Source organism: Ostrinia nubilalis, chromosome 8, assembly GCF_963855985.1.
Source record: "Ostrinia nubilalis chromosome 8, ilOstNubi1.1, whole genome shotgun sequence".
NCBI classification, from domain to species: domain Eukaryota; kingdom Metazoa; phylum Arthropoda; class Insecta; order Lepidoptera; family Crambidae; genus Ostrinia; species Ostrinia nubilalis.
Window position 1 is genome coordinate 14,025,839 of NC_087095.1, and position 15,736 is coordinate 14,041,574.

The 15,736-nt window shown below is 35.5% G+C and overlaps 1 protein-coding gene across 3 annotated transcripts in view; it reads left to right on the forward strand.

Annotated features, from left to right (window-relative positions):
• LOC135073998 (tyrosine kinase receptor Cad96Ca) overlaps nucleotides 1-15,736 on the forward strand; it is a 115,955-nt gene that overhangs the window by 44,295 nt on the left and 55,924 nt on the right. For 2 of the 3 annotated variants that reach the window (XM_063968285.1, XM_063968287.1), the window contains exon 2: nucleotides 12,703-12,911. In XM_063968285.1, coding sequence (XP_063824355.1) covers nucleotides 12,863-12,911 — 49 coding nt within the window. In that variant the 5' untranslated portion in view covers nucleotides 12,703-12,862. Of the gene's footprint in view, nucleotides 1-560; nucleotides 726-12,702; nucleotides 12,912-15,736 lie in introns of those variants that run through there. The other variant, XM_063968286.1, reaches the window with a different exon arrangement.

Here is a 15,736-nt window from a genome sequence, read left to right on the forward strand (position 1 = left end):
CTATCAATGAACGCTGAAGGACAATAATTTAAACAAAATTGAGAAGCAAACAACTATTTATTTATCGGTTTATGCCATGATAACATTGGAATAAACCGATGAATTTGATGATTACAATTAATAAAATTACTTGTAAATAATCACTTAACACTTTCACAATGGCGGAATGGCGAGATGATTTGCGGGCGGGTGCGGGTGTCTCCTTCTCTCGCTTTCGGCTCAGGCTCGGCTGAAGTCGGACGAATTCGGCTGGCCCAGCGCGAGACAACGCGTCACTCACGCCGCCACGCGACGAATACCGGTAACTCGGTAACCGATTAAAGCTAATTATCTGACTGTTTTTACTCTCTCAGTTCTGTATGATGCGTTCTCGGTTTTTTTTATTGTTTTCGGTTGTTTTGCTGATTCGATTCGATACCAAGTATTTTTGTTTCGATACCGATTATGTATCGCAAAATTGATTCGATACAATAAATACTTGGTATCGAATCAAAAGTATCGAGTACCTACTCGTATTTACTAGTATCGGAATATCCCTACGTGAGACCAGTCCGCCTCAAGATACGGTGCGCGCGCGTCGCTCGAACGCCATTTTGTTTTTCAAACTTTCGAATTACTTGGATGTGTGAAGTGAACTCAAGTGTTGAGAATTGTGAAATACATAAGCAAATCTTCTTGATACTTGCAATAAGGATGCTCTATTACAGCTGTTTTTCGTCATAAAGGTACTGTTAAATGGTCTTTATCGCAATTACGGAAGTTTTCCAAATGTGTCTCGATTAACCAATCCGGATCAATCAGGTGGTGTCGGTTACATCAATAGCTTTCTATTACTTTAATGAATGAACACTGGATATGAATCAAGTGACGAAGCACTTTGATGCTTTTCTGTCTATACTTTCTCTAATGCTGAACTGTGCATTGCGTCATTGCTTTCTTATTTTCCAATGTTGACTTGACATTTTTTACATACATATTTACAAAAGAATAATACGCACTTAGTCTTCGTCTACTAATTTTGTAATTAATATGTAAGTACACGATGTACTTGTTAACGTACGTTAATACTATGTCGAGTATAAAAAGTCGTTAAGTTTCCATTTTTTGCCTCCATTACACGAAGACGTCAAAGTACAAAAGCAATTTAATCATAGTAACGCGTGACTTTATAAGCAATGTAATTACTACATCAGTCAGTCATTAGTCGTACAATCGTTATGTAGTCCGTAGGCTAGTGCTGTACGATGATAGAGTCCATCGACAATTCGATACCATCGATTAATTGAAGGATATTCAATAATTATACCTGATACGTTACGTTTTATTTATGTTTTATTTTGTCCCTTAGACTATCAAATAAGAAAAGATATCTACAGAACCTACTCGTATTTACTTCATAACTAAAATAAGTTACAAATATTTATAAATAAATACTATAAAGTCACTTTTATTATTTTGATTTATTTCGATTAAGTATAGGTGTAATAAAATGCTCAATAATTTGTTTCTCCAAACATAATTACCCTGTATTGAGTTTCTAAAAATTACACTAAATAGTTATTGATTGGCCAATAACATCATTGGTCTGGTCAATATTTTTTTTTATTATCTTGTTATTGTTCTAAATTAATGTCCTCTAATCACGATCCAATAGACTCATCGATATTAATCGAACATAGATCAAAGCGTCCCAACACTATACCGTATTAATTTAAACTTTAATGACGTACTGGGAATGGTAAATATGTATTTAATGTCGCCTGGCCGATCGCAGTTAACTTGCATGCCAGGCAACATGTCTTCGCATCAAATTACCTACTACAATTTTTTTTTATACAATTGCAATTACTAAAAGACACGTTTTAATGTTAATTTAATTGATTGTCATTGCAAGTGGACACGAGAATTGAAGTATGTGAAAACTGTTTAAAAGAATTCTAAGGCTGGTTTGCACCATATTTTTATAACACACGTCAAGTCTGTTAAAATCTATTAAATGGATTTCCGTATTAAGCTGAGTTGCATCACCTTAATTTTGATAACAATAACCGGTGCTTTTTATAATGGAGTTTGACAGATGTTTAAAGTCAAAGTTAAACTAAGATGGTGTTACCCAACCTTAAGGTGGTGCAACTCAGCCTAAAAGAAGTTGTTGTTTGAATCAACAAAAAAGGAATGAATTTCTTGGTTAATTTTACAAAGGTTATTATGATTCACAAATTCCGAAACATTATGATATTTTCGTATTGTTGAATTACACAAAGTTTGTGAATTCCGAAACACAAAGTAAGTTTATTTCAAGAAATGCCAATTTTCCTGTTACATAAAGAAATGTTGTTGGGACGTTTTATGGCACTTAAGTTCAGAGAATGAGAACATTTTTTGGCTTATACTTTTGTTTACGTTTACGTGACATTAACTTATAGGTATCTAATAATTATTGACAGCACTAATATAAAATAATGATAAGTTTTATTCGTTACTTTGTTAATTGCAATAAATTAACTAACTAATTAAATGGGTATTTAAATATAGACTTGCTTACCGATTAACCAAGTTTTTAATCTTAAGAGTATAAGTAGTACCTGGGAAATCGTCTAAACATACAATATTAACTAGTGCAATTTTAATTTGTGAAATCACTGCACACACGACCTTTATTATTTGGCAATTAGAAGATTTGACCATCACTCCCTACTGGTCGATTGGGGAGACAATCTTTGCATATTGTCTTGTCCCTTAGTCGCATTATGCCATCCACGGAAGGAATAGGAGATTCTGCTCTTCTGGAAGTTATACCTAATAAGGGATGTTGATGTTCGCTAGTGAACGTCTCATTTTGCGATCTTTATGTCATTTTATGTAAGTCTAACAAGGCAGATATTCGACCACAATCGCACCTAGTGTTAAGTGGGATGCAGTCTAGGATTGTACATATCTGTCCTATAAGTTACTATTCACTCTCGCCTTAAAAACATAGTCTTCGAGAAAGACAGCAGCAGGCAGCGAATTCCAGTACCTAGCTGTTCGCATTATAAAAGAGTCATCGAAACGCTTAGTGGTTTGAGCTGGTGGAATGTCGACAATTATAATAGGGATGGTACGCTAAACTGCGTCTGGTTCCCCGGTGATGAAAGAGGGCTGGTGGAATCAGCTCGTGTAATTATTTGAATTTTTTAAGCAAGTTTCTTCTTTATTTACTTAGTGAGAGAGATTACTTGTTTACTATCGGCTCACTCCAATAATTACGCATGCGGCCGCGGTCCGTCAAGAGAAAGCTCGGTGCATTATGGCCGACGCGCTGTGATCAAGTGGATCACCTTTAGTTTCCAAGATGGTGGGGCTGGCACGGTAGTGATAGGCCATGTTCGAAAAATAATTAATCCCATCAAAAACAATACTTGTCAAAAAAACCAAGTCTCGCAACTCAGTTGTTCTACGGTAAAAAGTTGTGAGATCCATGTAATACCAAGTCCAGGCCAGGAAATCTTTAACGTTTTACATAAATTATTGACTTGGCCATCGCACTAAATAATTTAATTTACACGTGTTTTCATGCGATGGCCAAGTCAATATATTTATGTAAAACGTTAAAGATTTCCTGGCCTGGACTTGGTATTACATGGATCTCACAACTTTTTACCGTAGAACAACTGAGTTGCGAGACTTGGTTTTTTTGACAAGTATTGTTTTTGATGGGATCTCATTTCTTTTTGTATTTTGTAGACAGCAGTTATGTATCTAGAAAACTGGACCGAAATTGAAAAATTTTACTCGACTTGGCGGTTGCACTACCGTGCCCCCAAATATCATTTCTTTTTGTATTTTGTAGACAGCAGTTATGTATCTAGAAAACTGGACCGAAATTGAAAAATTTTACTCGACTTGGCGGTTGCACTACCGTGCCCCCAAATATTTTAGTTTTTCCTTGATTCATACACCAAACACTACTTATATTCCAAATTTGAAGCTTCTAGGTCTGCTAGAAGTGCCTTAGAGTTTTGATGATCGGTGAGTCAGTGAGTCAGTGAGTCAGTGAGTCAGTGAGTCAGTGAGTCAGTCAGTGAGTGACAAAATTAAGTAACTTTGACCCGTTATAATTCTTAAACTACTGGTTCAAATTGAATGAAATTTTAAATATACCGTGTCTTTACAATGCCTGCATAGCTAATGAAAATTCAGCCTTCTAGTTTTATCCACAACGAAGTTACAGGCGGTCGAAAATGGCCTGAATTGCTTCGAGAAAAGGATGGTACGGCCGTGCCGCTTTTTTGCTCGACTTGGTGGGGGCACTGCCGTGCCCCCAGATCAAAATAAAATCAACTTTGCTTGTTTTGCAATTTGTACGACTATGTGTCGAATATTTCTTACTTCATCGTGGATATATTATTATTATATCCACGCTGAGGTGAGCTGCTAGTGTAGAATTTCAAATGAAAAACTTATTGAATAGTTTTGAAAGATAATAGACCTGCTGGTCTATTATCTTTCTTAATATTGAACATATCATTTACAATTCAATTAAACTTACAATAAAATATAACGCAGTAGATAGTTAGATATTTATGACATCATCCAAAAGCATAATATTCGTCATCATGAATTTTAATGATACGAGTATAACAACATCAATACGGTGACAGGTGGCAAGCGGTCTCATTCATATTTCTTTCATAAATCATGTTTATATTCAAAACTTGGGTCGTTGTTTTCTTTCTGCTCATACTCTTTATACGGTTGGTATCACAACAGTTGGTTAAACTGATATTAGCCTAATGGATTTCCAGTTCTAGCGTTAGATAAATAAAATGATCAATTTCAACGATGCAAAATCAATATTGCTGCATCATACACTATTGTACTGGCTATTAGCTCTGTATACATTGTTAGTTTTGACATAACAAAAAAAATCCCCAATTATTACTCATCTGGTTTATTATTATATGCTGTTAGATAGTTAATTAGCCGGCTAGCTCCGAGAATTGAGTTTCAATCATATTAAGAAAGTGAATTTATTTTCCTGGCTGGCTGGTTATTAAATTGTTAATACTAAGACATTCCACTTTCTAAACGATTCAAATACTTTAGCGTGTTTGTTTCTAAAAGAGGAAGATTTACTTACATACTAACTAAAATGTTTAGTAAAATACGTGACATAGTTTCTCTTTGTCCCACTTACAGCATTGTGAGCAAATCTTAACGGATCAAAATATGGCACTGTGGGTTTTCAGAGGATTTTCCGGAACTATTCCCACCTCTCGTTTCCACCACTGCAACTCCTGTGTAGCTAGGATCTACAGTTTGATCTCCTATATTATATTGACGGAGTTTCTTGCGCTGCTACTTCTCAGCATTGGTCCATTTATTGTCCCATCCCTTTTACTGGGACGTGTAAAAGTGCTTTTTAAAAGCAGACTTGCAAAAATAAAATTAGTTTTATGAGCTTTTGTAAAAACCCAACCAATGAAGGTCAAGGTTTTCTAGGGATTCATTTGTCTTTGCCTTGACTTTTGGAAATAATGCATCTATCAATTTTCAAAAGTTTTTTTAGTCGGATCATACTATCCCTTTTAAAAGAACAAACGAGCAATACATAACAGCTTGCAAAAGTCATAATGCACCCCTTTCAAAGGGATAACACTGTAATTCGAACACCATTATGTGAAGCATGGCTTTGAAAAGCGATAACTGCGGTGTTTTTCCTTTGACTGATCTGTACTTCACGTGTTTTTGATGCGCTGTCGCATTTGAACGTAAAATGTTGTTCATATTTTTGTATTTTGTATCTTAGTTTTGTGTTGATGCATTATCAAAATCAAAATCAAAGCAAAATCAAAAAATATTTATTCAGTTTTGACCACAAGTGGCACTTATGAACGTCAAAATAATTAGTAAATAATAAAAAAGAAAAGGTATCCCTTATGGGGCACTTTACATGTCTCCTTATCTTTTGGGCCCTACCAGCGCTTCGAGACAAACATAGGCAAGTGCTGAGAAGAAACGCATTAAATAGCGTAAATTGTTTTTGGTATTTTGAAATTTTATATGTCTTGGTCTTGGATTTGTACTTTGTCAAATCAAAGATGTTTCTGTATGTGCAATATTTGAACAAAAATCTATAATTTGTGTAGAGTCGCGGAAGAAAAATGCTGTCGCATATTGAAATGTGTATATTATAAACAAGCTTTCCGCCCGCGGCTTCGCCCGCGTGGAATTTTTTCTGTCACAGAAAAACTTTATCGCGCGCGTCCCTGTTTAAAAACCGGGATAAAAACTATCCTGTCCTTTCCCTGGACCCAAACTGTCTCTATGCCAAATTTAATCAAAATCGGTTCAATGGTTTAGGCGTGAAGTCAAGACAGACAGACAGACAAAGTTACTTTTGCATTTATAATAAGTATTAGTTTAAATACTGCATCTTCAAAGTAAACTCAGAACGCGTTGCAAGTATGAAACAAAATCGAATAAATAGTACTTACTACTTGTATTTTTAGTAGTTGAGTAAACACACATTTACTGTACAGGTTAACTTATCCTACTTTAAGGAACTGGCAAAGAGGCTCACCGAGGTGACCGGTGATCAAAAGGCTGGCAGCTATTTTGGTCAGAGAATTAGCCTGGCCATTCAACGTGGCAATGCTGCCAGCCTTTTGGGCACCATTCCTGACTGCGGCGCTGGGGGTGAAGTATTTTTTATTTTGTAAATAGTTTTTATCATTAGTAATTTTTAAATTTTAGTTTTTAAGTCATTTTAAGTTAATGTAATGTATTATTATAAAATTTATTCTCTAATAAATCTGAATACTTATCCTACTAATATTATAAATGCGAAAGTTTGGATGTCTGGATGTCAGGATGTCTGGATGTTTGTTACTCTTTCACGCAAAAACTACTAAACGGATTTTGATGAAACTTTACATTATTATTGTTTATGGCCTAGAATAACCTAAAGGCTTTAATTTATGACGATCTGTGACAAATTTAATTTCACGCGGGTGAAGCCGCGGGCAAAATCTAGTAAAAAATAAAGTGCTATAATTGGCACTTCAATAAATAATGCTGGTATTAACATACCTCATTGAATATCGTGCATAAGTAAGATAACCATATTTCACTGCGTACTTTGTAAGAAGTTTACTTGGTAACTAATAAAACTTACTTTGTAAAAGCAAATGAAAAGTGTATTATTTCGCGCATAGTCGTGGTTAAAAACTCATTACTATTTAGTTTAAACAGTTAGTTTGAATCTAATTATCAAAATGACAACTTGGAGTCTCGTCTGGTGAATTATATTAACGATTGAGGCTTACTTGTATAATCATAGACAGCATAAAATGTAAATAAAATTGAATCTTAATATAGAATGAAACAGTTCATCGAGTCTTTTTAAAAGATCCTCTGTGCTAATGTTAACTTGAAAATTATAATTATATTAGTTTGAGATGCGACTCTTAACGCTAAAAATTAAATAACTAATGTTAACTGTTAGTTTTCAATTTAACGTAATGGTATATAGTCGTACCTAAGTTCGTAACTTGTGGACATCAAAGCAAGCACTATTTCGAATCGAAAACTAAAACTTTTGCTTCAGAAACAGATGAAAATATTAAGTTTTGAATTTCCTTACATCATCTAACATTAGCAGGGTAAAATTTGGAAGACCTTCAAAACTCGTAACATTGATTATTTAGAGTTCTTGTCTATTCAAAGCTCAGTTAATCAAAAATTAGACATAGGATAAGTACGAGTATCAACTATAGACCTTGAAGCAGCCATATTGAACTTAATTCCGAATAACGACGTCATTTAAGTTTAAGTGCGGGCCCACCGTGGTATTACGCTTACTTAGGAAAGCCTTCTGTCATATCATAGGTGCCAAATTTGCTTGCCAAGTAGACCCACAGAAACCTTGTGGTCTTTGTATTTGAAGGTAAAGGTGATGATTTGGGAATATGGACGAAGTACTTACTTACTGAATATAACATACCTTTGCTTGATTGACGACGCAATGGCTTGGACCAGTTTTGTAGAAATGGCGTATCTAAATACTTATGTGATAAGATTGATGGTGGAATTCTTAAGGGACCGCTGCAGATCAACATTAAGAGCTGACAAAAAGAACTGGATGAGTTTACATGACTCAAGGCCCGAACCAATAAGATTAAGGCAAAATTTACCCAGACAGTTTCGCACTGTTCGCACGTTCTGACCAAATTCCATCAATCAACACACGTTCTGACCTGTCTAAGGAAAAATCGTAGAAAATAACATACAAAAACTGCGCTGTGATAACGCTCATCATTATAGAAATATGTCACAACGCCCATGAGAATGCGATTGAAGTATTGCGTTTAAAGCAACTTTCACCCGCCTCTGCTACTTAAATAAAAAGTTTCCGAGTAATTTTAGTCGTTATTTATATGTATACCTGTGAAAGTCGCTAGTAGTATGCTCTGTCATTGTGGCTATAGTAGCTTTGATTAGCAGAATCACTGGCAATATTGTGTGGGTATCAAGTTAATGATTGCCGCTATAGTTTAGTGAAACTCCACAAGTATTATTAATCTTTACTGTAATCTTTCTTTGTTTAATGGGGTCCTGATTGGGGAGATGATTCTGAGAATAATAGCTCAACTTTTGCCGCAAGCATATTATAATTTCTGCTCAATCAAAGATTAAACCCAAGCCGAATTTTATTGTTTCCTAGTAAAACCTGTATAGTCAAGTACTTAAATAATATAGTAGAGGTTAGACCAAAGAATACTATGGAAAATTCTTCACAGATTCAACTTGTAGAAAGCATTGTAACTTTTGTTTGCTTTCAAAGAAATGCTTAAACGAAATTTTGTCACTAAATAAATATATTTACACAAGGCACAAGGATTTTTTTAAATATTTTTCTCAATATTAGGTAGTTTTGCAAGATTTACAAGATAGTCTTTTATTAAAACTATAAAAGACTATCTTGTAAATCATTATTAAAGCTAAACATTTTAAACTTTTATCCGTACAAGCATTTTAAAGTAAAATATTGTCCAATTATAAGAAAACTAGCTGTGCCTGCGACTTCGTTCGCGTGAAAACCCGTTTTTGCATCATTTTTCATTGTTGCTCTGCTCCTATTACTCGTACCGTGATAATATATCGATGGTGGAAGTATCAATTAATGTAAGGGACATTTTGGCCAAAATGAGTTATATATACCAACGCATTCAGAATTTTCGGCTCTATCGATTGGTATACTTGAAATGTTGATATCTTTAAAAAAATGTCCCTTACCTTACACATTTTTAGTCGTCTGAATACGACTTTTGGGGAAACAATTGATTTAAAGGACGTAAATTTGTTTTAATAATACAATTCAGCCCTTACCCTAAACTTTTGGTTTTAACATTGAACCTTACTTCATTTGAAACTTTTTGATTTATCACAATTAGGCCCTTACGTTAATGGTGATATGTATTTAATGCCTCCCACTTCCACTACATTTATAAACACTAACAACACTTGTTTCTATATTTTTTCTGTTCATTATTACGCAGTTGGCTTTTTGACGGAGGGGCTTCTTCAGAAGCTGTTCAATTCCATCATACTCGAAGGAAAAACGCCTACGGCATGGCACAGAACTGTGGTGATACTCTTCTTCAAAAAAGGCGACCAAACCTTGTTGAAGAATTATAGACCCATCTCACTACTGAGCCATGTCTACAAGTTGTTTTCGATAGTCATTATAAATCGTCTCGCTCCTATGCTCGACTACTTCCAGCCTCTCGAACAAGCCGGTTTCCAAAAGCTTTAGTACCATAGACCCCATAACCCCATTATGCTACGGCAGATTATACAAAAGACCGAGGAGTATAATTAGTCACTTTGTCTGGCGTTTGTGACTATGAGAAAGCCTTTTCTTCGATCGAGACCTGGGCAGTACCTCCTACATTCTCTCCAACGGTGTCAAATTGACTATATCGATACATCGAAGTGTTGAAAGGATTGTACGAAAACGCCAGTCAAACGTCTCCAGGATTAAGATTTAAAACCTCAATACTCAATACAACCTATCCAGTTGCAGCGAAGGGTAAGATAGGGGGAACTGAAAACTCCGAAACTGTTCACCACCACCTGGAGATCTGGAGCGGATTCGGCATAAATATCAATAGCGAGTAAATTACCCACCTTCGATTCGCGGACGATATAATAGTCATGGCTGAGACCGTGGAAGATCTAGGCACTATTCTTAATGGCCTTAGTCGAGCCTCTCAACGAACCCCTCGTAAAATGAACATGGACAAGACAAAGTCGAAGACGGTAATCACTTACCATCAGGTGATCCGTTTGCTCGTTTGCCTCCTATCACATAAAAAAAAAAAAAAAAAAAAAAAAGTCATGCCAAATGTCCGTGTTGCACACGCTCCTCTAAAGATTGGATACTCTACACTCGGCAGTTGTCGACAAATATTGAAACCTAGTACAAACAAAACAGTCCAGTTAGGTAGGTCTAACTTCGAGGAAGAGGTCAATCGTCGAATCCAAATCGGCTGGCAGCGTTCGGGAAGCTTCGTGATATTCTTCACGTCTGAAATATCGCAGTGTCTAAAGCTACAAGTCTTTGATAACTTATGGATCTGAGATGTGGTCGCTTACTGGGCCTCATAAGAAGGCTCAAGGTCAAATGCGATGGAGCTTGCTATGCTCGTAGTTTCCCTTCGTGATTGAACCAGAAATGAGCAGATCCGCAGGAGAACCAAAGTGACTGACATAGTCCGCAGAATCGCTAAAATCAAGTGGCAGTGAGTGGAGCTCGTAGCTTGCAAAGCTGATGGCCGCTGGGGCAGAAAAATTCTTGAGTGGCGACCACGAGCTGGAAGACGTAATGTGCTGCAGACCTCCACTAGGTCGACCGACGATCTGGTGAAGGTTGTAGGAGGTGCCTGGATGCGGGCGGCGCAGGACCGGTTGTTGTGGAAATCCTTGGGGGAAGACCTTTGTCCAGCAGTGGACGTCATTCGGCTAAAACGAACGAACGATGATTAAAAAAAAACCTAACTGCGTAAAAATGATCAGAAAAAGATAGAAACAAGACAACTTGTTCACAAATGCAGACGTACGCATCATCAGTGACTAAATGTTTTGTTGGTGATGTGTATTTGATGCCTCCAACTGTATTTGTGAACACTAAGTGGTCTTGTTTCTATCTCTTCTCTTCGTTTTGTTAATGAAAACTTGAATGCAACCTCTACTTACATCAGGTTTCAATGTTAAAATTGTCAAGTTACAATAATATTACTGTCGTGTTTATTCTTAAATGTACCTTACAACATACATGACATTCCATACTGTGAAATTTCAACATTGTAAAGTACAGTCAAGCTCGTTTCTTTAATGTAAGGGACATGCTATCTTTTAAACTACCCATTTTTCGAAAATTTGGCGTTTATATTATGAAAAAACAGAAAATTCTAAGAAACTTTGCCATAGAAACTATTTAAATCGTAACATCACATAAAAAGATATTGAGGTATAAAGAAAAAAAAAATCGTTTTTTGGCTCTCCTGAAAAGTCGTGTTTTGTCCCTTACAGTAATTGATATTTCCACCATCGATATAGCTTTCTTGTTAAATGAGCTTTCTAACACTGAAAGAATTTTTCAAATCGGACCAGTAGTTCCTGAGATTAGCGCGTTCAAGTAAACAAACAAACAAACTCTTCAGCTCTTTTATTCAAACCAATTTAGTGAATGGATTCGCCTTAAAATGTTTATCAATAATTTTGTCATGATATTAAAGTTGTTCGATAAATTATCATCAAACCAGTGCACAGTGCTATCACGATGGCCGCAAGACTGACCACAGTGAAATACACAAACGTTGCTGCCCCTACTGATGAATTAAAATAATATGCACATAATTGAATATTAATCACGTACATTATGCTTCGTAATTGAATGTCTGAATTAATTGTCGTGTACTGAATTGGTGTGGTGAAATTGAACTTGGATTCAGTGAAGTTTTTGTGAAAATAATTTTATTAATTGAAAACTGGCAGGAAATAGTAATAAGTGGATATTGTTTCGAAAGCTATCATGAATAATTACTGCGTAGTAAAAAATGAATAATTAGTACTTTTTAACTTGTAATCACATAATAATAATATAATAAGAACGATTTATTATTAAGTAACTAGAATAAGTTATGCTATCGCATTAGGTCTTACCTGTACCTAATGATAGTGTAAATGCGTGGAAAAAAGAAAGAAAGAAATAAATAAATTTATTTATTTATTGTACCTACACCACACACAGAACAAGAACAAAAAAAAGAAATACTCAGGGACAGTTCAAATGATATTAATTTAAGATGATCAAAACCTGTTTCGCGATCACTTATTCAAGAACAAAGATTTTTACATCTCGTGCACCTGCTTTTATGAAGTGAGTGATAGTAGCTGACACTAAGGTCATAACTGGTGTCAAACTTAGTCAACCACCATGAGCGTCTGACATGGGTCACACAGCTCTAAAGTTTTACCTATTATGTATATTTGTTTATTTTAAAAACTTTCGGCCGAGATCGTCTAACTCTTAGGTAGGCCCTAGGCAGTTTTTCGATTAACCTATTTTCTCTATTGTCTTCTTTAAATATTGCTTACCAGTGTAGAGTATAATAACAATATTATAAAATTAACGTTTGCTATCTTTTGTTCCAGATTTTGCAGAATAATTTCCTAGTGAAAAGTGAGAAAGTGTTGACAAGTGCTAAATGAAGTGAAGTGATGATAGCGAAGTGCAGTGAAAACTCAACACAAATGAAGCGACGCCGACTGAGAGTGGTTACAATAACAACCGCTGTGCAGTGAATACCGAACAATGATCGTGGAAAGTACTTGGATTTTCATCACAGGATGTATTGCTTTAGGTATGTATTAAGAAAGATCATATTTTTCAATTAAAATCACGTCATTGACAATCGCCAATTTTATTGATCTAATTGTAAAAATGCGAAATAATTAATAAAACCAGTAAATTGTTATAAACACTATACCCAAGTAGGGCAGCAAAATAATATTAAACACTTTAATCATTTTGATAACAGATAAGTATTACATACACACATATAAATATACAAATCTGAATTTTGCTTGCAAGTTGCAATAATATGTAAAATTCAATGGTCTTAAAATGGTACCCTGTAGTACTCCCATTAAAATGTAATTTCGTACTTACACATAACTCTATAATGTTGATGGTTTAAAGACATGACAGACACTAAGACAAAAATCCTGACGACAATTTTCGTATCCAATAAACAAAGTGAAAAGTATTCTCTCACCAAATAATAAAGTATAAAATCGGACGTCTTCGCTAAATCCAGCTCCTTTACCTTTTGTACTTGAAAGCCTTGACGTCTCTCAAGAGAATTGGATTGGCATTAAGAGTTCCCACGATTCACACATTCATTGAGCACGATATAGCCACAAATAAAGTGCATGGAGTAGAAAACAAAACGGGGTTTCATGGAGCATACTGCTTACTTATTGCTTAAATTAAAAGTCTTTATATATTTACTTTGCAACTGTCATAATATTGTTACACCACTAGCTGTGCCTACTACTGTGATTTTGTAATGCCTGAAGCCTTCCTCGATAAACAAGCTATCCAACACAAAAATATTTTCAAACCCAACCAATAGTTCCTGAGATTAGATTAATATTTAAAAAAACTTGATCAAACCACAAATAAAAGTTGTCATCTCTCCTGCTAGCTCTACAGAGCCCATTATGACCTCGATAATTTGTATTTATAAAACCTTTGTCTAGCATTATAGAACCATAAAGTCGTATTGAATAGTGATTATTATCTCTACCAGTCTCTGTCTATCTTGTTAATTGTTTATGTAACTGAGAGAGACAAAAGCTTAGCGTCAAGATTCCAACACTAATTGGTAATTATATCGCAGAACTGTGTTGCGAGAGAATCACTTGTTGTTTGCTCGACTAACACAAATGTTAGTTATGTTACGTCAGCAAATAAGCAAATTCACGCTTGTTCTTATTTGTCTTTCTCACTCAAGTCAATCTTCGTCTATTTATTTATTTTATCAAGTAAAGTTTACACCTCTTTGGTTCCATCAAGTGTCACACGAATCATCATCATTTAGTGTTCAATTCAGGAGCACGACACTTTCTGATTTACCAGAGACAAATGGAGAGGAGAATGACATAAAATAGTAGCTTATTTTACTCGATAACGAGTAATCAGGTTATCAATTAAAGAACAATACTCAAGGAGTATGTCGCATAACCAAAGTCTACCCTCTCATCAATTAATTTTTTAGTTTGTTCTCTCATCGTCTTAAACAACAATTGTGACTACTAAGGCATCATAATGACTAGCTAAAAACGGGACTATTCCCACCTCTCGTTCCAACCACTGCAACTCCTGTGTAGCCAGAATCTACAGCTTGACCGCCATAAAAACCCAACCAATGAAGGTCAAGTTTGTCCCGGGGGAAAGTTAAACTGTCATTGGACCCGCAACGAAATTAATCAGAAGAACATAGGAGGAGTATGACTAACTAATGACTAGCTAAGCAAACAAATTAATAATGAGTTTCCATTTTTTAAATTATATTTGACTCACTATTGGATTCTTATTAAATACTACTCTATCTATTTGTACTGTGGTAATCGTCAATACGTGCTCATGACGACTCGTTTGGTCGATCCTGGAGTTCCGGGTTCGACTTCTGCGCATTATTGACAGTATGAAAGTTGTTTGCTCAATTTGGACATGCCACTTAAATGTATGGGTCCAGGCCTGTAGCCAGATCAATAGTCTTTTTGTAAATGTGTGTGTACCTTAGAGCAGTTTTTGAGGTTGTGTAGTAAAACAACAAAATTATAAAGGAGTATCGTCAAATCCGCCTAACTCTGTTAAAACTAGGAGCATTATAACTTTGTATATTGTGACAGACAACTACGGAAAACTAAATACAAACATAGTTACGTACGAGTACTTAGGGCACTTAGGGTACCTACTTAGCAAGCTACTGGAGTTATTCTCAGCTCCACTCTGAATTTGCGTTTCAACGGATTTGCGACCTTTTCCTATACGGATTTGCTCTTCAAATAAATTTCTAAGTTGTCCTTTATCTTACTTATTTACCCTCACAAAATTGGGCATCGTTAGGCAAGGGACCATCTCTAAAACATTCTAACGCTACGGTTCCGGGTCTTCGCCGTTATGTATCGTTTGTATGCGGAGCGACGCTTCATCGTATGACGTCATCGTCTGCAGGGACATTCCACTTTCAAGCCCATTGTTTTTGCCTTCGACAACGAAGTACAATTCGAGCTATTGGCAAAGGTACATCAAGATAAACATGTGGCATTTTATATGGTTGTAATAATGCTATTAGGCAATCAAAATGTAGAGCTTCATGTGCTGTCGTCTGTAGCTACTTTTCATAATAATATATAATATCGCTACATATGTACTCGCTGTCCTTATGTATGCTTAGATCTTTAGAAATACGCAACGGATTATGATGCGGTTTTTTAGATAGAGTGACTCAAGAGGTAGGTTTATAGGTATAAAACATGCATATCATAGAAGAGAAAAAACCTACACTAAGAAGTAGAAAAATAATTACTAATTTCCTACTTATTTATTAGGACGAATTAATATTTATGTAGGTATACCATGATTGATACTTCTGGAGTCGGTGCCAAGATTATGAAA